Source organism: Lycorma delicatula, chromosome 5 (genome assembly GCF_047948215.1).
Source record: "Lycorma delicatula isolate Av1 chromosome 5, ASM4794821v1, whole genome shotgun sequence".
NCBI lineage: Eukaryota > Metazoa > Arthropoda > Insecta > Hemiptera > Fulgoridae > Lycorma > Lycorma delicatula.
In genome coordinates this window covers 55,493,394-55,516,052 of record NC_134459.1, presented here as the reverse complement: position 1 = coordinate 55,516,052, position 22,659 = coordinate 55,493,394, and the positions used below count along the sequence as shown (strand labels likewise).

The window sequence follows — 22,659 nt, the reverse complement described above, 5'->3', positions numbered from 1 at the left end:
TACTTCAGTGCTGTTATGGAACATTTTATGAAATTAATAAATACAGCATATACAAAAACGGTTTTTGAATTAAAGTTATCAGTGATAACTCTGCAATGGAGCTGCATAATTAGTTCACAAAAAATGTTCTGAAAGTTAAATTTACCCATAAGTTAAAAGTTATTAAACATTTTTTTAATATTATAAAAAATTAATGTAAATTTTAAACTGTAAAAAAATTTCACTGTACCAACTTCCATAGCAGAGTGATTACCATATTTTACCCAGAAGGAACTGAGTTTTAATGTTAGTTAAACTTGAAATTTTTACCCAAAAAAGAATTATTACTCATTACATAAAACCAGGAATGCAATGTACTCGGGCATCAGCCAGTAATTGTCAAACAGAAAAAATAAATTTATTTTTTATTTTTTCTTAATTTTTCATTAAAATTTTAGTTATAAATTTAAATTACTGTAATATAATAACTTTTTGAACTAATAAATTTATTAGTTAACTTTTATAATTTTGTATTTCATTCATTTCATTACAATTTTATTAATTTTATCCTATTGAAATAATGTATTAACGTTCTAATGACCTCATTAGTTTTGGGTCATAAACTCAAACAACAAGTAACTGCGTCTTATGTTGTTGATAATATTTTTGTCTTGTAACATTTAATTTTTTTTAATAATTATTATAAAAACACAAACATATTATAATTAATTGTTAGTGGGCGCATATTCACATATAACACACACACACACCCTCATATGTACAGAGGCTGAGAGAGTTCATAGATTCCAACTCAACCAAATAAAATATTTTAATATTTTTCTCATAAAATCACATATATTTTTTATTATCAAGTATGAGTGATGATTGCATTGCTCATTGCACTATTAATAGTGTTTCTTATGATAAAAATATCAAAAATAAAAATGTTACCTATTTTTTTTATAAGATATAAAAATTCTGAGTTCTCATTGTTTGCTGACAGATTGCAGCAGAAAAAATAATCAAAGCATTAAATAATTACAAGATAAGTAAGTACTTTATTATAGAAGTTAGATGATGCAACCAAAATTTTGAGGATGATGTTTCTTTTTGAGGATTTTTCTAGATTGAAGTGTTTTGTAAAACACTTTTTTTTTCAGTAACATGATGATGAAAGAGGATTTTTTTAGATTAATATTTAGGTTGATTATGTATAATATTTATATATTATGGAGAAAATATTAATTATGGAAAATATTTATTGCATTGAAGGAAAATCTGATAAAGAAATATTGAAATAACTTTATTGTGATGAACTAGAATGCTTAATTTACCAACTCATAAACGCACACTTATACATTATTTATGGACTTATTAGTAATAGGTAATAATTATTACATAAATGAATACATACTACATTGCAGAATCCACAAAAAAATACATTATTTATCATAAAATATATGAGGTTAAAAAGGTAAAAGGATAAGTTATTTTAAAAAAATGTGCTTCTATTTAATTCAGTAAGATAATTTGTTATAGTTTTTGCCAAATTGTTATAGTACTTGGCAAAACTATAACAAACTATGTTTTATAACAAAACTATGTGTTAGAATACCAATACATTTACAAAATTTGTTTATTTTAAATTTAACTAAGATAATGTCATTAATATTATTAAATGTAAACAACTTACCGGAGAGAGGTATCCAACATTATTTAAATTCAATGATTTATAGGAACCGGTTAAATTTTGAGTTGGTTTACTGAAATTTAATCGTTATTCTAATCTTTAATTTTCAGGATACTACTTCCTCAAATGTTCCATTCATATTGAAACCATCAGGTTGTAAGAAATGCAGTTTATAACTTATTTGAAATGAGTGTAAAAGCAAACTGTTTAAAGAAGTACTAATACAATAATTTATCACTTTAATAATTTTAATATTTATATATATATATATATATATATATATATATTTTTTTTTTGTTTTATTTGTTAACTGCCAAAACTATCATGATCGTACGTGACAGGTCATATATAATCATGATAGTAATCATTTCTGAAAATGACATAGCCTTTCCCAAGCACTCTACACTTTTATATGCTTACTACATAAAGTGTAGAGTGATTGGTTTCCTTCTTCTTGCCCTCTTCAGTTAGTGAAATATAATACTGTTGAACATCAATTTGCCAACCCCACCAAAATGCAGATGACACTCAAATTATGACCTTTTCCTTACATTTATTGTAAGACAAGTTTATATCATGTATATTATTAATATCAGAGAGAGAATTCTGAATATGCTTTTCTCATACTAATAGGCACTTTCTCATTTACATCACATCCATAAGAAAATCTAGATCAAATAGTGTAAAAGAGAAAGAATTTATTTCTTCAATAGTATTTTCTCCAGAATCTACTGAAGAGAGTCAATACATTAATAGGTAATTATTGTTTAATATTTAGTTAATATTTATTAATTTTTACTATTGCCATTCACTATCATTTAGCTTAATACAGAAAGCAACAGGAAACAACTTTACATCTCTCCTAATTAATTCTTTTTCACTACTCCACAACTACCTATCTTCAGAAGCAACTTGTATCATATCATTCAGATAACCTAAAGCCTCTTCTTATGTAATCTGTTACCAGCCTGCAATAATTTTATACAGTAGTAATTAAAAATAAATAATGAAAAATTAATTCAGGGCATAATAAATGACATGTTACAGTATTTTAAAGTAAATTTAATCAAATCTTAATCTGAAGATAATATTACTTAATTTCTCAAACATGGTATCGCTGATATGTTAAATATATAAATTAACAATTAATGTAATTCTCCTTACCACCACATTAATATGTACTCAAGATCTTTAAACTTACTTGAAGCCATCATCAGGAGATAAAGTTATTGCATCAAAGTCAAAAGTTTAAAGATTTTAACTATGATTTTTTTAAACATTTACTTTGATGCAATAATTTTATCTCTTGATGATGGCTTTCAAGTAAGCCGAAAGATCTTGAGTATATATTAACATGCTGGTAAGGTGGATTATATTAATTGTTGATTTATATAATATTACTTGCAATCTTTAAAAAAAAATGTAACATGTATAAAATAAAAAAATATATATTGTGTATATATTGAACATAACATTTTAATTGCCCCATGAACTTAAAGAAGCTGGAAAAAATTAAACATAATCATAAAACACCATGATAAAATTCAAGTAAGACCTTCAAAGGGGACCTCAAGGTCATGTTCAAGATCACCGTCGGATATCCCCTTCCTATTAACCCTCTAAAGTCATTTTTATGCTATTTCCCATAGTTTGCGAAATAAATGGCCTAGAATATAAATATTGCAGGAATATTGTATGATCTCCGTGTAACTGATATAACACTATCACCCGTACAACACTATCTTTTACAGTTAGCCCCTATTCTAAAAAGGTGGTGGTATGATATGATCAAAAAACGTTCATATATTCTAGTTTATATGTGTAACCACATATTTCAATGTAAAATTTTCTGCTCTTTTCATTGACGTGGTCAAAAATAAATCATTACATTTGAAAAAATTGTGTTAACCTTGAAATAAGGTCTAGTTCAAAGTCAAATCCAAGGTTACCATGAGCTATCATCCTCCAATCTGAGTAACCTTTATTTAGGTAATTTTTTTTGTATTTTGTGTAGTTTACAAGAAAATCACCTGGAGTGATTAAAATAAAACACTAAATATATCTGCCTCTATGAACCATGAGACCTTGCTGATGGTGAGGGGTTTCAGTGCTCAGTGAAACAGAGTAGCTGAACTGAAGGTGCAACCATATCATAGAGGTATCTGTTGAGAATCAGAGTAAGAAATGATTTCTGAAAGAAGGCAGCAATTTTTTCAATAGCTGTTAAGGGTGTAGGTCAGGAGGACTTAAACGGCCGTATTAACGTCACTTAATCTTCTGAATAATATGCAGCTGAAAGCAATGGAAAACTACAGCTGTTTTTTTCCAAGAAAATGTAGCTCCCTGCATTTTCATGTAACAAAGATGGAAGCACCTTCCTTGGTAAAATATTCTGGAGATAAACGTCTCCCATTTGGATCTCTGGGTGGGGACTACTAAGGAAGAGGTAACCAGGAAATTAAAAAATAACATTCTGCGAGTTGGAACATGGAATGATTGAAGTCTAAAAATGTTGGTAGGTTAGAAAACTTATAGAGGGAAGTGGATAGGTTAAATGTAGATGTAATAGGAATTAGCGACGTTCAATAGTTAGAAGAAAACTACTTTTGGTTACGAGATTTTAGAATAATTAACTCAGCTTTAAATAAAGAGCAGGCAGGAGTAGGTTTCATAATGAACAAGAAGATCAGGAAGAGAGTAGAGTATTTAAAAAAGCATAGTGATAGAATCATTGTAATAATGATAAAATAAAAACCTAAGCCAACAACGATTGTTAACATCTACATTAGTACAAGTGCCCATGATGATGATGAAGTAAAGTGTGTATACGAAAAAGTTTATGAAAAACATATAAAAGTGGATGAAAATTTAATAATAGTTGGAGATTGGAATGCAAATATTGGAAAAGGCAAGGAAGGAAATATTGTGGGTTAATATGGACTGAGAAAAAGTAATGAAAGAAGGTAAATTGCCAACACCCAGTTTAAAAATTACATTACAAATCATATACATCGTACATCATGTACATGGAAAAAGCCAGGTGATAGTGCAAGATATAAGATTATATTATGGTTAAACAAATATTTAGAAATAAACTCGTAGACTGCAAAGCTTATCCTGGAGCAGACATTGATAGTAACCATTTAGTGATAATGATATTTAGATTGGGGTTTAAATACCTGAAGAAAGGTGTCAGATGAATCGGTGGAATTTAGAAAAGCTTGAGGAAGAGGAGGTAAAGAGGATTTTTGAGAAGGACATCGCAAGAGGTCTGAGTAAAAAACACAAGGTAGAAAATCTAGAAGAAGAATGGGAGAATGTTAAAAATGAAATTCTTAAATCAGCAGAAGTGAACTTAGGCGGAACAAATAGTACTGGTAGAAAACCTTGGATTTCAGACGATATATTGCAGTTGATGGATGAACGTAGAATATATAAAATTGCTAGTGATAAAGAAAGTAAAAGGAACTATCGACAATTAAGAAATACTATAAACAGGAAGTGCAAATAAGCGAAAGAAGAGTGTATTAAAGAATAGTGTTCAGAAGTAGAAAAAGAAATGATTATTGGTAAAATAGACAGAGCATAAGGGAAAGTTAAGGAGAATTTTGTTGAACATAAATTAAAATCGAATAATGTGTTAAACAAAGATGGTACACTGATTTATAATATGAAAAAAGGTTGATAGGTGGATAGTACAAAAGAAAAGGTTGATAGGTGGGTGGAATATATTGAAGAGTTATATAGAGGAAATGAATTAGAAACTGGTTTTATAGAAGAAAAAGAGGAAGTCGAAGAGGATGAAAAGGGAGATACAATACTGAGATCTGAATTTAACAGAGCATTAAAAGATTTGAATGGCAGAAAGGCTGCTGGGATAGACAGTATACCTGCAGAATTACTGCGCAGTGCAGGTGAGAAAGCGATAGATAGATTTTACAAACTGGTGTGTAATATTTAGGAAAAAGGGGAAGTTCTATCAGACTTCAAAAAAAGTGTTATTGTCAAGATACCATAAAAAGCAGGAGCAGATAAATGTGAAGAATACAGAACAATTAGCTTAACTAGTCATGCATTAAAAATCTTAATTAGAATTCTATACAGAAGAATTGAGAGGAGAATGGAAGAAGTGTTAGGAGAAGACCAATTTGGTTTCAGGAAAAGCATAGGGACAAGGGAAGTTTTAGCACTCACATTAATAGTAGAAGGAAGATTAAAGAAAAACAAACTGACATACTTGGTATTTATAGACTTTGAAAAGGTATTTGATAACGTAGACTGGAATAAAATGTTCAACATTTTAAAAAATTTAGGGTTTAAGTATAGAGATAGAACAAAAATTGCTAACACTTACAGGAACCAAACTGCAGCAGTAATAATCGAAGAACATAAGAAAGAAACAGTAATAAAGAAAGGAGTTTGACAAGAATGTTCCTCCTTATCGCTGTTACTTTTTAATCTTTGCATAGAACTAGCAGTTAATGATGTTAAAGAACAATTTAGATCCAGAGTAACAGTACAAGGTGAAAAGACATAGATACTACATTTTGCTGATGATATAGTAATTATAGCTGAGGTAAAAAAGATTTAGAAGAAACAATGAACAGCATGAATGATGTCCTACACAAGAACTATCACATTAAAATAAACAAGAATAAAACGAAAGTAATGAAATGATGTAGAAATAATGCAGTGAACCACTGAATACAAAAATAGTAAGAGAAAAGTTATGGAGGTAGAAGAATTTTGTTATTTGGGAAGTAGAATTACTAAAGATGGATGAAGCAGGAGCGATATAAAGTGCTGAATAGCACAGGAGAAACGAGCCTTCATTCAGAAATATAATATGTTTACATCAAAAATTAATTTAACATCAAGAAAACATTTTTGAAAGTATACATTTGGAGTATAACTTTATATGGAAGTGAAACTTGGACGATCGGAGTACCTTAGAAGAAAATATTAGAAGCTTTTGAAATGTGGGCTATAGGAGAATATTAAAAATCAGATGGGTGGAAAAAGTGACAAATGAAGAAGTATTGCAGCAAATTGATGAAGAAAGAAGCATTTGGAAAAATATAGTTACAAGAAGAGACAGACTTCACATATTAAGGGATCCTGGAATAGTCGCTTTAATATTGGAGGGACAGGTAGAAGGGAAAAATTGTGCAGGCAGGTAAAACGTTTGGAATATGTACAACAAATTGTTAGGGATGTAGGATGTAGGGGATATACCGAAAAGAAACAACTGGTACTATACAGGGAATCTTGGAATGCTGCATCAAACCATTCATATGACTGAACACAAAAACAAATTAATACCTACCTACATTGAAATGCTGAAAACTATTGTTATAATTTGGAGTATGATATTATGATATTTTTGGCTGTATTATGTTTGGCTGAAAATTTTCATATTATTTTCCCCTTCTCCTGTTAATATAATTCAAATAATTAATTAATAATAATGTGAGTATATTAATTAATTAGTTTATAATTAATGTGAGTGCTATGTCCCCTCATATAATTAATATATTTTTCTTCTCTTCTACATTTAATATAGGCCTAGATGGCTATGCATCTATTTTTATGGGAATTTCTTCACTATTAATCATCTAAATAAATAATTTATAATATTACTTAATTATTTCAGTACACACTCTGTGAAAAAATTAATGTAAAGCAAGGTTGCTTTTTAAAACCATTCATTGAGTTACATTTATGTAAATGTACTGAATGTTTTCATACAATTGCTGATAAAATGTATTTTAGTTTTGGTTGTGGTCAAATTTAAACATTGCAGGAAAATTTCCACTTGTTAAACTAAACTTATTTTTATTCTTTTCCTTTACCTTACTAACTGTTCGACTAATGGAGACATTTGAGTATCTACTACAATTATTTTCTTAACCTTACAGTTACAAAATCTAAAAACATATGACGTGTATTTGATTTTATATCTAAAACTTAAAACCATTAACTAATGAAATTAGTTTAATTTTTAATAGTAGTAATAATAATTTTATTTCATACAGTATTTTTATTACTTTTTTTAAAAATATAATCACAGATAAATTTTTTCTAGAATCAGTAGTCAAAATCTTGTCTTGAATTAAAATTTACAATATTTAGTAGCATTATCATAAGTAACCTACACTTAATGCTAATTTGACAAGCTCTTTGGTGGAGTGGTAGCATCTCTGACTTTAATCCAGGAGGTTATGAGTTTGAATTCAATCAAACTTTGCATTTTTCCCACACAGTATAGGGTTTTGGAAAAAGATTTTTTGACTCCATGAATTTATAATATTACTTGATAATAAGTCACACTAGTTAACACTGAAACTGAAAGGAACATGTACTTAAAATCCTACAATGTTTTAAATACAAATACTGGTTTTTTGGGTTTTTTTTTGGTTTTTTTGTTATATATTTCAGTTTACTTACTGTAAATAACAGTACATTAAAAGGAATAAGTAGATATAATTAATAATTTACTTAATTATACCCAGAATGAATGTGAGGCCTTACTCCCAAAACTGTTCTTGTGGTTCGTTTCTGCAACAAACATATACTATAAATAGGTTAATTTTTACTGCAAATCTACAGATATGGAAAAATCATTTATATGGATTGAATTAGTCCAAAATAATTATAAATAGCATCATCTCCCTTTTTTTCAGACATGACTTAATAAAAAAATATTAGCTAAACTTAGTGAATGAATAAATGAATGAACCTAGTGAATGTAACTTACTGCATATATTAGATTATTTTTATAACTAGTTGTAAGAGAATAAGTAATTTTTCTTCAAATTTCAATCTGCTGAAAAGATAACATTGATTTAATCAATTCTCAGCCTTGCTCGATTAAGCCAATAGCTGATTTATTCTAAAACCTGATGTTTGTATCATCAAAAACACATCCATTATTTTCTCACTAAATGAAGAGGATCAGTTAGATAGAAAGAGAGTAACAATGAATCATATTTTGAATCTGGAATGCTCTGTTATCTATTTCAAAATATGAGTACATTTGTTTAATATTCCTTTATTGCAATTTCATAGCCAGTAAATAGAAACCAAGTTTCAAGAAATTAAAATAATAATAAAAATAAATTATTACATTTCATCATGTTGATAACTGAATACAAAAAAAAAAAACAAAATATTATAATTAATGTAAATAAAGATTTTCAACTATTATAATTAGTATTAACTGGTATTTAGCAGCTAACAGCATCTAATTCCTGTTAGTTTAGAAATTAAATAGAGTAAAATGATAAATTATAATCTAATTTATATGATAATCAGCCAGTAGGTCAAATTTGATATTTATTAGTAAATAAAAACATTATGAAAATTTTACATAGTATATTTAATAGTGAATAAAAAAATCTTCCCCCTCTGTGTATCTACGAGTATATTATTTTATAAATGAGATACTGTAAAAAATTAGTCATTTATTAAAAAAAAATAATATTGTATAGCCAGTTCTATCAAATCAGATGATAAAAAAGAAATTTTTGCATTACAAAAAATTGGAATTTGAGCCTTTAGGAAGGAGCACCATTATCCTACAATTCTAATAAATTACCCAAAAATCTGTTATATCATTTGAATAATTTAAACACAGTAATTTAGATTTCTTTTAAAATTAAAAAAATATTACATTACTAAAAATTGCACTCCTCAAATTATATAATTTTAGAATTTTAATAAACAAAATCTGAACTTTCTAATGCATGCTTAATATGTGCAGAAAGAGTTCTTATTCAGCACTAAAACTATTCTACTGTTAAGTGAATATTTATTTTATTACATTCACATATTTGTACAATTATCATTTTAAGTAATGTATTTTGAAATATTAATATGATTATAACTACTTCTTTTTTATTTATTAATTTTACATTTTATGGTTACGTTCTGATCAAAATTTTTCTACAGTTTTCTTTGATCCTTTCAGGCAAATATTTGAGTAGCTATTTTTATTTATCATGGAAAAGTGCACTTACTTATTCTGAAACTATGTACATAATAATTATGCCTATTAAAATTAAGAAAGATTTATTTATAAAGTTGTTGAAGAAAGAAATAAAATCATTAAAAGCCGTCTACAGAAAAGTATCTGACCTCTCATGCTGAAAAAAGTCTATTATTTAATTAATGATATTCATATAGAGTGCAGCACTTGGTGGTACAAAAATAGGGATAGTAAAAAATTTGGAAAGAAAAACATACAAGTTTTGAAATACAGAAAACTTGAACAGTGTTATAAGAAAAATCTGGTAAATTAAAGAATTTAATGTTATTTAAAATAAATAGGTTTTAAAAAAAAAGATAATAAATATGAAATGGTTTTAAAAAAATGTGGAAGAAATATAACAATAATTTAAGAGTTACTCAGCATTAGTTATTCCATAATTAAAAAAAGTATGGAGAGTAAAAGGTGAAAATGAAGAAATAGAAAATAGATTAAAATATGTAAGAGTTAATTGAAGATATTAGAAGTAGTAAATATGTTAAGATTTAAATAAACATTATCACAAGATGTAAAGAAATGAAGAAGTTGTTTAGTTTTGGTTTTCAATTAAAATTATATTTATAGCCAGAAAAAGAAAAAGTATCCTTTGGCCTTGTCTCCACCAGAGGAAAATTATTTATATCCTATTTTCTAAAAAAAAATGATAAAAACTGAAAAAAGTCTTTAAACTTACACTTTAATCTGTCTCTTTACAAACTGTTACTTATGAGAAAAAAGTAAGAGGGAAATTAATTTATGTAGGTGTACTAGTAAAGGATTATCTAAAAAATTTTCTGAATAAAATTTTCTAATACATGACTCCTGATGGTCATATCTTCCCACCTCCTTGACCAGTTATAAGCAAACTTAAATGGCGTTAATGAAGACTCACATTCAAAAAGTATTATAAAAACTTTAATAAAAATTTGTTAATCTAGTTTGAAGGCATTAATCAAAATAATAACTGATGAAAAAACAAAAAGATTAGGTTTATTATCTCCCACTTCTGCATAATTCAAGACCAAAAGTGACATACTAATACAATGTAATCTTCTCATCACTACAACACTTTGACTTTGGGTACAGATATGACAAATAAAGGACTTTTTGCCTCCTCCCCTTTATGAAAGTTTGAATGAAACAAAACACAATCGGAAAACTACCTGAGTATTAAATCATGTAAAAAATTTATTGATTTAGAAAAATTGTAAAATGTAGAACCTATAAAGTCCACATTTCTGTGCCCCTTTGATTGATGTATCCAAAATTAAGTAGTACCAATGTTCCATTTACAGAAATCATTATGCCAAATTTTTCATTCATTCTGGAGATATTAAATAAATAATTAGGCTAACAAACACATACATACTTTCACATTCTTCAATTAATTTTTTTTTTGTTTTGTTAGATGAGATTGTGGAACCTCAAGATCTGAAAAACCCCAACATGCAAAATTTGACCTGGCTAGAATAACTTTCCTTACATAGTATACAACAATATAACTATTTAATTGTACAGTAGAGTATACTGTACAAATTATATAACTAGGAAAGTAAAAACAATAAAACTTTTCTTTCTTATGGATTAGGCATCAAAATTGAGCATGTAGGAAATACTAGAAATGATTAATAGCAAAAAAATATATAGTTTTGATGTATAATTTATCAGCAAATAAAATCTCTAAATTTGTAATAATATTTATTAGTTGTTGGTTAAAGGTTAACATTGAACATTTATTTTAATAAATTTCTTAATCTTGTTTTTTATTTTCTGAGAAAATAAGAAACTTAAGTAAACAGATACATGTTTTAGAATCCAGAACTATATAAAATTGAAATAAGAAAAATTAGATAAATATCCAAAAGAAGTGTGGAATGAAATTATTTGAATAGTAACTAAACATAAAGTGAAAGGTAAAAGAAATAACATCAAAACTGATGTTATGAATGAATATAACAAATAAAAACTTGATGTGGACACCACATGACTTCCTTGTACGCCTATTAAAGCACATATACACTTTTTTTTTAAATGAAAAGTACATAGAATTTTATTTCATTAATAACTTCTGATATTTTTTCACATTTTTTTTTAGTTATTATTGAACTATTTATTATAAACTTTTTTACTTTCAAAGGTTAATAATTATTAAGAAATCAATATATTTAAATTTAAAAAAAAAAAGAAATGAAATCGGATTTAAACTTACATGCCTTCTCTTATAAGATCCAAATATTTCATTAATTAAAATTTGTTTGTCTATAACTCTGGAACCAATGAAAATAAGTACCATGATATATAGTTGAAAAGCTCACAAGGAGGGCTATTACTGCAGTTAAGAAAAAGTTTAAATCCAAATTTTTTGGATTTTGAGCTTTTTTGAACACTTTTGATCCAGTCGATTGCAATCAAAAGGAGAGGTGTACAACTAGATCTTACAACAATCCTAAATCCAAAATTTCAACGTACTACGGCTAATCATTTTTGAATTATGCGAGATACATACATACGTATGTACAGAAGTCATGCCAAAATTATTCAAAATGGATTCAGGGATGGTCAAAGTGGATATTTCCATTGAAATCTGAAAACTGAGATTTTTCGCAATCACAATACTTCCTTTATTTTGTACAAGGAAGTAAAAAGTAAAAATTTAAATCTAAAAAGAGATAGCTTAAGAAACAGAGGTAAATTTTGGGATAAAGACCAAGATAAATCAGTAGAAACAATTTATTGATTAGAGAGGTGGAGGAAAGATATTGTGGAATGAAAGAACTAAAAATGTTCTGAACTAAACTCATATAAGAGACAAGAGCAAGAGAAAGATTTATGCAACATTTAATCATATTGATTTATTTATAATGCTTATAATTTCACCATTGACAGATCTGGCTTTTAATTTGTACTGAACTTTATGAGATCAAAGAAAAGAAGACTCAATTTAATCCATTATGTTTAAAGATTATATATATATATATATATATATATATATATATATATATATTTGCACATTTCAAGCTTTACATTTTACCAAATTAACCACTTTAGATGTTTCTATTTTTATTTTGTTGGTCACGTTACTTACTTACTTTTGTTTTGCAGATTACTTACTTAAATGTAAGATAATTAAAAAAAAAACAATATATATATATATATATATATATTGTCTTCATATGTAATTTAAAGATATTAACCTACTGTTTTATAATCATCATTGCTTAATGTTATTTTAATGCAGTATAATGATATAAAGACTGATGTCTCTTGAATTTAAAGATTTCTACGTTTAAAAATTTTCAGCTTATTCCTTGCAGTACTCTATCATTTTTTAATATTTTTATCATGACAAAGTAAGTTTCTTCATGTAGAACTTCTTGTGAGCAGAATTCTTTATTTAATAAAATATAATTTTTATAGGTCAACAAAAAAACGTTAATAATAAAGTTATATTTTTGTAGGTCAACAATGTTTTAAATAATATATATTGTAAGTACTAGCTGGTTGGGGGCTCCACTCCCTGGATTACCGCATTGTTTGTTACCCTCATGGTTGTGAGGATAATACTAATAAATAATAATAAAAGTATTTAGGCTTTATAGAAACCTGAAAAAGAAATTAAATTACAAAAGACAGAATAATAGTAAATAGTACCTAAAGTTACACTTACGTGTAGACATTAAAACATAAGACACCAACTAAAATGAAGAACAAACTGTCTGTAACTGTTGCAACTTTGAAAGAGATTGATCAGTTGGTTCTTGCATGATGCTGTTGCAAAAAAAAATAGACAAAATTTCAGAATTATATAAAAGATTTTAATTAAAATAAACTTAAAAAATAAAAAAGATTATAAAATGCCAAAAAAAAAGTGAAAATAATACCCTTTTCAATTCTTAAAATGTTTACTTTTGATGTCAGTGTCAACAAAGTAAGATTATTAGACTGCTAGTAATTGTTTTTAATCTGATGTTTACTTTGTAAATTTGAAATTTAAAAAATTTAATTAGTATTAATTCATATCTTTTTAGTATTTTTTTAACCAAATTATTTTTATTCTTATGTACATCTCAGCAGCAATTTTCAACTATTTTTCTGAATAATTATCAGTGATTCTATAATAGTTTTTTATCCCTTTCTTATTAATTGTTAAAATTGTTTAAAAATTAATAAGAAAGGGAATTTCTTATTAATTTTTTAAGTTGTTTATTTATTAAATTAACTAGTGATATCAGATGACTAATAATTATTATATGTTTTTAAACCAATTTTTTACGCTGATTTCAGAAATGTTATCAGTTTTTGTTATCACATACATTTTTTTTCACAATTTGACTAATTGATTTCTAAGGCATCTGCAAATAAGGGAAATTGTTGGAGAAATATTTTTCTGTAAACAGGTATTTTGACACTACTTCTGCTTTACTTATCATTAGTATACCGCTTACAGTGATTGATATGACTGAAAAGTGTGCATGTTTTTTGGAGTTTTTGTTCTATTAGACTATTTTGAGAGCAGTTACAGACAGGCTGTTCTTCATTTTTATTGGTGTCTTTTATGTTTTAAATAATGTTTATATGTAAGTGCAAGAACAACCCCAATAGTTTTGTTACATTTCTGGAAATTTATGTAGTGATTGAACAAAGAACAGACACAACAGACTTTACGCAAAAAACTTATGCTTATTTTAAAGTGAAACTTGGACACCAGGAGAAACTGTGGACTTCAAAAAAGGTTTGCCAGCATCGTGTAGAAAGATTGAGGTTACTGACTAAAGGTTAGAATCATGTTTGCTCTTGGCCATCCCGATGATATGGAGGGAGCCTAAAGACCACCTTCAGGACTGTTACTTCTGTTTAGTCAATGTTAAGGGCTGCAACTCAAAAAATAAAATAAAAAAATTGTGTATTCAAATAGTCCTTCAGCTATTAGGCCAATTGCACATGGAAAACACTCACTTTACCCTCTTCCTCCAGCTGATGTAAACGACAAAGCTGAAGATTATGTTGATAGCAAAATATCCCAAACCAATTCTAATGAATGCAAACCTGATGAAGACCTTACCCCCAAAACTATTTGCTCAAGCTGAACTTAATAATCTGGTATGAGATTTGAATTTACATAAGACATTTGCAGAATTATGAGGGTCCCAACTTAAAGATAAGAATCTTTTAGCACCAGGTACACATTTTTCATGGTACAGAAACAGAGAAAAAGAACTAATTCCTTTTTTCTCACGTAACGGTTCTTTGATTTACTGTAGTGACATAAACAAGTTAATGGCTGTTCTATGGATTTGAACATGATCCTACTCAATGGAGGCTTTTTGTTGACTCATCGAAAAGAAGTCTTAAAGGCATATTACTTCATAACAGAAACGTATATGCATCAGTCCCTACAGCCTGCTTAGTTACAATGAAAGAAGCATTTCATAATTTGAAGATATTCTAGAGCTAGAAAATGTTCAATATGAGAAACGCAATCAGTTAATCTGTGGTGACTTCAAAATAATAGGAATACTATTAGGTCAGCAAGATGGATATACCAAGATCCTTTGCTTTTGATGCAAGTGGGATAGTCGGGCAAAGAAAAGACATCGATGTGAGAGTTTGGCCAGAGAGAAAGCAATTAGTGCCTGGTAGCAAGAGTATTTTGAATGAACTGCTTGTAGACTGCAACGAAGTGTAACTTCCACCATTACACATAAAATTGGCTTAATGAAGCAGTTTGTAACAGCTATACAGTAAGATGGGGCCTGATATCAATACCAATCAATGAAATTTCCTTTCATCACATAAGAGAAATTGAAAGCTGGAATTTTTTTTGTTGGATCTCAAATCTGCAAATTGATGAAGGACAAAGATTTTCAGAATACAATGAACAGAAAAAGATGCCTATATTTCTTTCAGATCTGTTACTGAAAATTTGTTGGGGAATAAAAAAGACCCCGATTATAAGGAAATTGTTGACACGATGTTGAAAACATCAAAAAGCTTGGTTGTGGAAAGAATGTTAAAATTCACTTTCTGCACTCGCTCATCAACAACTTTCCAGAAAATCTCAGTCATTTTAATAAGGAGGAAGGTGAGTGATTTCACCCAGATACAAGGGAGATGGAAAAGCGGTATCAAGGAAAATGGAATGAAACAATGATGGCCGATTATTGCTGAATGTTACATAGAGACAGTACAGAAAAACAAAGAAGTAAGAACATCACTTAAGAGAAAATTTGTAAATTAATGAACCTTTTTTTGTTTCACTGTTCTCAAAATATTAAGATAATTTTTAATAACATTTATTAATAACTTTTAGGAACAATATTTGTAAGAAAAAAAAAATATATATATATATAATAATGATTAAACATACTTATTTTATCAATTAAAGTGATCACAAAAACAATCCTCTTGTTAAATGAAATCCTGAGTGATAGGTAAAAATGAATATCATTTTTGGAATCAGCATTAAAAGTAGATGTAAGAAATCTGTTATTTTAAAAAATCATCTGACAAAAAATTTCAAAATCCAAACTAGTGTTGAACTTTATTACTTTTCATAATTTTTTTGTGAACATCCAAGAAGTCCCTGTATGTATCCATGCAATTAACATTTTGCTACTGTACCTAAAAAACATTTCTTTAGTACAACGGTATCCATGTTATAAAGATCAGACTGGACACTCACTCACTCTCTTTTTTCAGCTGCAAAGTAATGCCAATGTGAGCAGACACAAATACAGTGTTGAGAAGTGATTGATAACATGTGTAAAGGACAATGCAAAGGGTAAACAATGCTACAAAAAGTGACTGAATTTGATGAACATTTTAACAAGAATCCACCTTGTAAATTAGAGATGCTTGACTGGGAGAAACTTGCATTTGTTTCCAACAATGTTAAAGGCAGGCTGCGTGGTAGATGAAAGAAGACCCGAGTGCAAACATATATTGCCATCACCTATGCAACTAACTAGCCTCCAATTAAATCTACTGTAAATAAGCGTCTGAACTGCATAATATACTGCATCAACAATACAAAATTACATAAAAAAGCTTGAATAAGAAACTATTTCGACCAATTTTTGTAAATGAATTATCGGATGGAGACGGTGAATAGCTTGTTACAGCCTGCCATACTTACTAATCCGGTGTCCCTCAGAAGAGTTATCTTGTGATGAATGTGCAATTTATTAAAGTTCATAAGCCTTAATTATCAGTCTGTTTAAGCTTCTATTTTTCTGTTTAGTCTCTGGAATCACCTCAAGGTACTTCAGAAGATGAATGAGGATGATATATATGAATGTAAATGAAGTACAGTCTCGGGTCGACCATTCCTGAGATGTGCATGGTTAATTGAAAGCCAACCACTAAAGAATACTGGTATCCCAGATCTAGTATTAAAATCTGTATAAAATAACTGCCTTTACTAGGATTTGAACCTTAGAACTCTTGACTTCAAAATCAGCTGATTTGTGATGATGAGTTCACCACTAGACCAACCTGATGGATTCATGAGCTAGGGATGTGGTTTACTGGACTAAAGAGAATCCTCAATTTGTGTGCAATTTGAAAAGAATCCACCATACGTCATGATATTACAAGAGCCGGAATGCCTTTGTAATACTTTTTTCAGACAATATTCATTCTAAGAGTATGTGAATGGTGATTTTTATTAGCAAATGTCAGAAAGATAGTTAATACTCAACTTTAAGAAGATGGTTTCAGGGAATGTGTCTGGATAAACCAAGATGGGGCTCCAGTTTAACTTGCTCTTCAATTTGCAAAATGAACAATTTCCATACTGATGAATTGGCCTTAGTTCACAAGCATCCCCAGCCTAATGGCAATGGTCATCATTGAACAACACCTGACAACTCACTGTGGGGAGTAATCAAAGCTTAAGAATTTCAATATCGATAAGCAACAAATAAAGAATTGTGAAACAATGTAAAGGCCTTTTGAACCATAATTCTGAAGTTACTTCTCAAGTACGTCGAGGAGGATGTAGAGATGCACATAACCCTGTGGGATTAGCACGATGGTGTATATACAGGTCCAGTGGCAAAATAACTGGTAAATACAAATGTATATAAATATTCAAATAACATATGTACTATGTCTACAATTTTGTATAGGGGTATGAGAGCATATTTTGAACATATTGAAGAACATATTGTGTTTATATGAGGATGTATATAAATTTGAATAAATATTTTTCATGCATGATATTGTTTAAACCCTATAATATAAATAGTATTATTAGATGCTGGTACATGTAGGGTCCCATCAGAAATGAACATACTTCATGGTGCATTGTACAGGTCAAAATAAAGGAAAAGGTTTTATTAAAAAATTGCTTTCCAGTTATGACTGCTAGATGACTAAACTAAATTTCTAGTATAAATGTAAATTAATACCACATATTTTTTGACAATAATTAAAGGTAATTTGTGGGTTTTAAGTGTATTTTGATACAAAGTATTTAAAAACTGGGTACCAAAGCTACATCCCCATTATTATTTGACAGTTTTTTCATATAATGCTCAATAAACAGGTCAAAAAAGTATTTTTATGTTTGGAGTAAAAAAAAGTCATTTTGCCAGTAAAAAAAAATGTTTAGATAATTTAATGTTTAATAAATTATGTAAATAAAAATCAAATAAATATTTAAAAAATCAATTAATATTGAAAGGGGAACAGAAAAAAATAATACCATTGTCTTCTTAAGAAGCTCAAATTCGCTCAAAATTCAGCCATTAATTCTTTATTGAAACCATAAGATGTAGGATTATAGGCTTCTTTACCTACAATAAGATTTTACAGCAGCTGAGATAATATTAATACAACCCCAATAATGAAAGCTGTTAATTAGTTCTAATATTCACAATTAAAAGTAATATTTTTTTAAGTGGATTTGAATCTGGGTCTGCAATACTACAGAAAATTCATCACAACTAAGTTTCACACTGTTACTAATCAAATGATTATGATTAATTTGTTTTTCATCAACTAATGATAATGAAAACTATGAATTATCCATTGATTTATAAATTTAATGAATATTTATCAAAATTTAAAAAATTAATTTCCACTGCACTCACATAAAGCACATTTTTAATCTCTTCGTCATATTTTTTATAACTGAATTGCATCCTTTAACTTGTAGGTAATAAGATGCTACTTAAATTTTATTTAAACAGGTTCATAAATAAATTATATACAACAATAATTATATAAATAATTTTTTTTTTATAGTTATTATGAAATTTGTTTCAGAATATGAGACTAATATCATCATCTCTGTTGTTACTGCAAGCTATATTAGTGTATTTTTCCTTTTCTGCAACTAGCTCTCCATCAAGGCCACATTATATAGAATGTCAAAGTAGCGAAGAATGTGGATCTGTTGCCTGCTGTGTAATAGGTAATAATAATTTACATAAGAATTCATTAAGTAATGATTATCCATTTTACTATATCACAGAGAAAAAATATACAGAAAATTTATATTATTATTGTATTAGTATATTACAGTATATTGTATTAGTATTATTAAAATTTATAGTGTATTATTGATTAGTACTGGGAATAAAGAAGAGAGGTAACACACTAGCAGGAAAATGTTTAACAAATTTAATAGCTAAGTAAGAAGAGGAAAGGGTAATTTGATGACAGGTAACATTTCTTTTGAAACTATTAATTATATAAACATCAAATCATATGAAACTATTAATTATATAAACATCAAATCATATGAAATATCTGGCTTTTATTTTAATTCTGGGAAAAATGATAACTATCTTCTTAACCACTCTAAAATATAAATGATGCATACAATATTATTAAATTGAACAATGAGAATAATGTATAGTAAATTTAATTAGGTTTTGCATGATATTTGAAAAAAGCTGATATAGTCATTTGACCCTAAATAAACTCACAAAATAAAGAACTTCCTATAATACTTTCTCAGAGATTCTGAACCACAAGGCATATTCTTGTCTTATTTATCCAGGGAGATGGGATGAAGAAAAGGGAATGAGATAAGTAAACAGCGTTAGGGTTACTAATAAGAGTGGTTTATCAGTCATGCGCTTTTAAACTGCTTCCTACTAGTAGAGAGTACTTATTTTTTTCAAATTTATTCGTATACAGAAAAGCTAAAATGTATTTCAGACCCAAAGAAAAGGAACAGCATTATTATTATTTTAGCTAATGTATATGTTGAAACATGTTTCTAAAATATGTTAAAATTTTGATAAGTAATATACTTGGTAATCAATCATTGACGTATTATAGAAATGTCAGATTGAACTGCTTAATATTTAACCAAGTTGGAAGTTGGTCACTCAGCCAGTTCCAACTGGAGAATATGTGAGCTAATTTATTCTAATGATCTATTACATATGATATTATGCTACCTATGGTTACACTTTGCCATTATGTTTATAGAATCATCCCATGGCAGAGTTTTAAAATTTTCACTTTTCAACCAGAATGGTCTGGCTGGGAATCCTGATTAGGCTTAGCTTATTTTTTTTGTTTGTTACAGAATTAATTTCTTATCATAAAAAAAATAAGTAATTCTAATTAGCTATCATCAAATTGTTGCTAAAAGAAAATATATGTAGAATTTGTTTGTTTGTTAGGGATAATCCAGGAAATATTAAATTGAGCTTTTTCACTATTTAATATTTTACTTTTTACAAATGAGTATTGTACATACATAGTCTTCATGTCATCATCACTCTCTCTCCACACTCATTCTGTTTCTTTCGATACCTTTTTTAGTAATATAAATAGATAAAAAAAATTGTTTGTGTGAAAAATGTTATCAATTTTCAATTAGCATATTTTCACCTTTCATAGAATCCAAATTTTAGGATTATCATGCCTAGCCCAGATAAAGGATAATTATTAGGTTCAGTGAGAATCCTGCAACTTTTCCCTGGAATCCTCTTAAAATATACAGGTAAAAATTGAACTTTAGTGACATCCAAAAGTTATTTAAATTTTTTTCTACATTCAGGGACAAGTAATTGGTTTTCATACCAAACATATGTGCCTGTCAATTATTTTGTTCATTATGCAGTCTTAGTGAATGATTTTAACAAAACTGACTGGTGTAGTTGATTTTAAATTCTTTTCTGAAATAATTTAATTGCTCACAGTTGGATTTAACAAACATGAAATCAAACAAGCAAAATCAAATCACACAACATTTCAAAATAATTTTTAAACATCAACAGAATTTTAAACATCTACACATCCTTTTTTCAGTGAAAAAACTTCTTTTTTTTATTTAGCCATTAACAGAGTAATTCACTCAAAAATTGGATGTAGAAAAAATAAAAAATATATATATAACTGTAACAAAGCCCTCCTGACAACAATTTTATTTTTTTCAATTGTAATAGATAGAAGAATCTATTACAATTTTTTTTTTAATTGAGATTTAGCCAGATAACTTTACCATTAGTATAACTATTATTTTTATCAAATAGTGTTATTTAATTAAATAATAGGGTTATTCTTCAAAATCTGAATCAAAAAATCATGTGCCAACGTAAGTATCTGCTCTTGCATTTTCATTTAAAAATATACTTTCAGCAATACTGAATTAAATGAAAATTAGTTGATGAATTGTTTAGAGTAGTTAAATCATAAAAGCAGGTGTTTGTTTAATATTATTTACATTTATTTCTATGTCTCTAACAATTTGAATATTTTTTTCTTTCTAAGGTAATGCAAGATTTAGTCTTCCATCATGCAGAAGCCTACTTCAAGCTGGTGACACATGTATTTCCAGGGCTTACCAGCCATTCAATACAACGGTTATATATCCAGATGGTGCAGAAGTGAAATTAACAAATGTGTATAGAACATTTTGCCCATGTGAAGCAGGTCTTCATTGTCGACATGATGGAATATGTTTTGATCCTACACTGGTAGATAACTACAATTCTTTAGAAAATGGAATTTACAATTAAAAAAACAGCATATAACTGTAATTTACAATAATGCTGTTAAAAACTATAACAATTAAATATTATTAATAATAATTAATCATCTATTAAACTAGTAAATAAAATTTTATTTATTTATTTTTTTTTTTTTATTGCAATACCACAATGTTATGTCTTTAAGATAACTGTGATAAGTATTTTTAAATACGAACATTATAGAAACAAAACTGTACTCAAATTATTTCTAATTACAAGTAAATAATAGTCATTTTTTTATTTTAATCTATCATTAAGAAACACGTAGCTTTCTTAAGTTGGTTTACATGAATTTTATATTACAGAAGAATCGTCCATTCCACTGATTTAAAACCACATACCGAGATGATTATGAATCAAGAATTCCATTGCTGACAGTAATGCGTCGAATGAAGAAGTAATTAAAATACTCAACTGCTTTCTATAAAATTTCTGCTTAGGCAGCCCTGTAAATAGCTTTATTTTTTGGATTACTTCCTGCATGCTTAAGATTTTATTACGACACTATAAAATAAATGTTTTTAATGATTATGTTTGATAATATGCTAACAAGTTGTCTAAGTTAAGAGTCAAATTAGCAGAAGTGAAGAACAATATACTTGTAACACTGATAAAATGAAATTATTAATAAATTTTGTTAAAACTCTGAATCGATTTATTTACATTTTTAGTTCCTTTTATTCTGTTAGAAAAGCATTGTACTTAATAAGTATGTTATATATTTTTTCAAATAATAAATGTGGAATTTTTTGTGATAAATCCTAGTTTTAATCTAGTTCTTAAACATTTATTCCTCTCATTCCTGTACTGGAATAAGAACATTTTTTCAGCAGAAAATAAAATAATAAATATTCATTAAAGCTTAACTTTGTTAAGTTGTTAACTTCATGAAGTTATCAGAGTCTAAATATTAGGATAATTTGGGAATAACTAATAGTTATAAAAAAAAATCCTTTTGTGAGAGATTT

The 22,659-nt window shown here is 27.8% G+C and overlaps 1 protein-coding gene across 4 annotated transcripts in view; it reads left to right on the top strand.

Annotated features, from left to right (window-relative positions):
* LOC142324967 (astakine-like) overlaps window positions 1-22,341 on the top strand; it is a 29,598-nt gene extending 7,257 nt beyond the window's left edge. For 3 of the 4 annotated variants that reach the window (XM_075366141.1, XM_075366139.1, XM_075366138.1), the window contains exons 2-3: window positions 18,966-19,113; window positions 21,432-22,341. In XM_075366141.1, coding sequence (XP_075222256.1) covers window positions 18,969-19,113; window positions 21,432-21,679 — 393 coding nt within the window. In that variant the 5' untranslated portion in view covers window positions 18,966-18,968 and the 3' untranslated portion in view covers window positions 21,680-22,341. The remainder of the gene's footprint in view (window positions 1-18,965; window positions 19,114-21,431) is intronic. The other variant, XM_075366142.1, reaches the window with a different exon arrangement.
* Window positions 22,342-22,659: the final 318 nt, after the last annotated feature.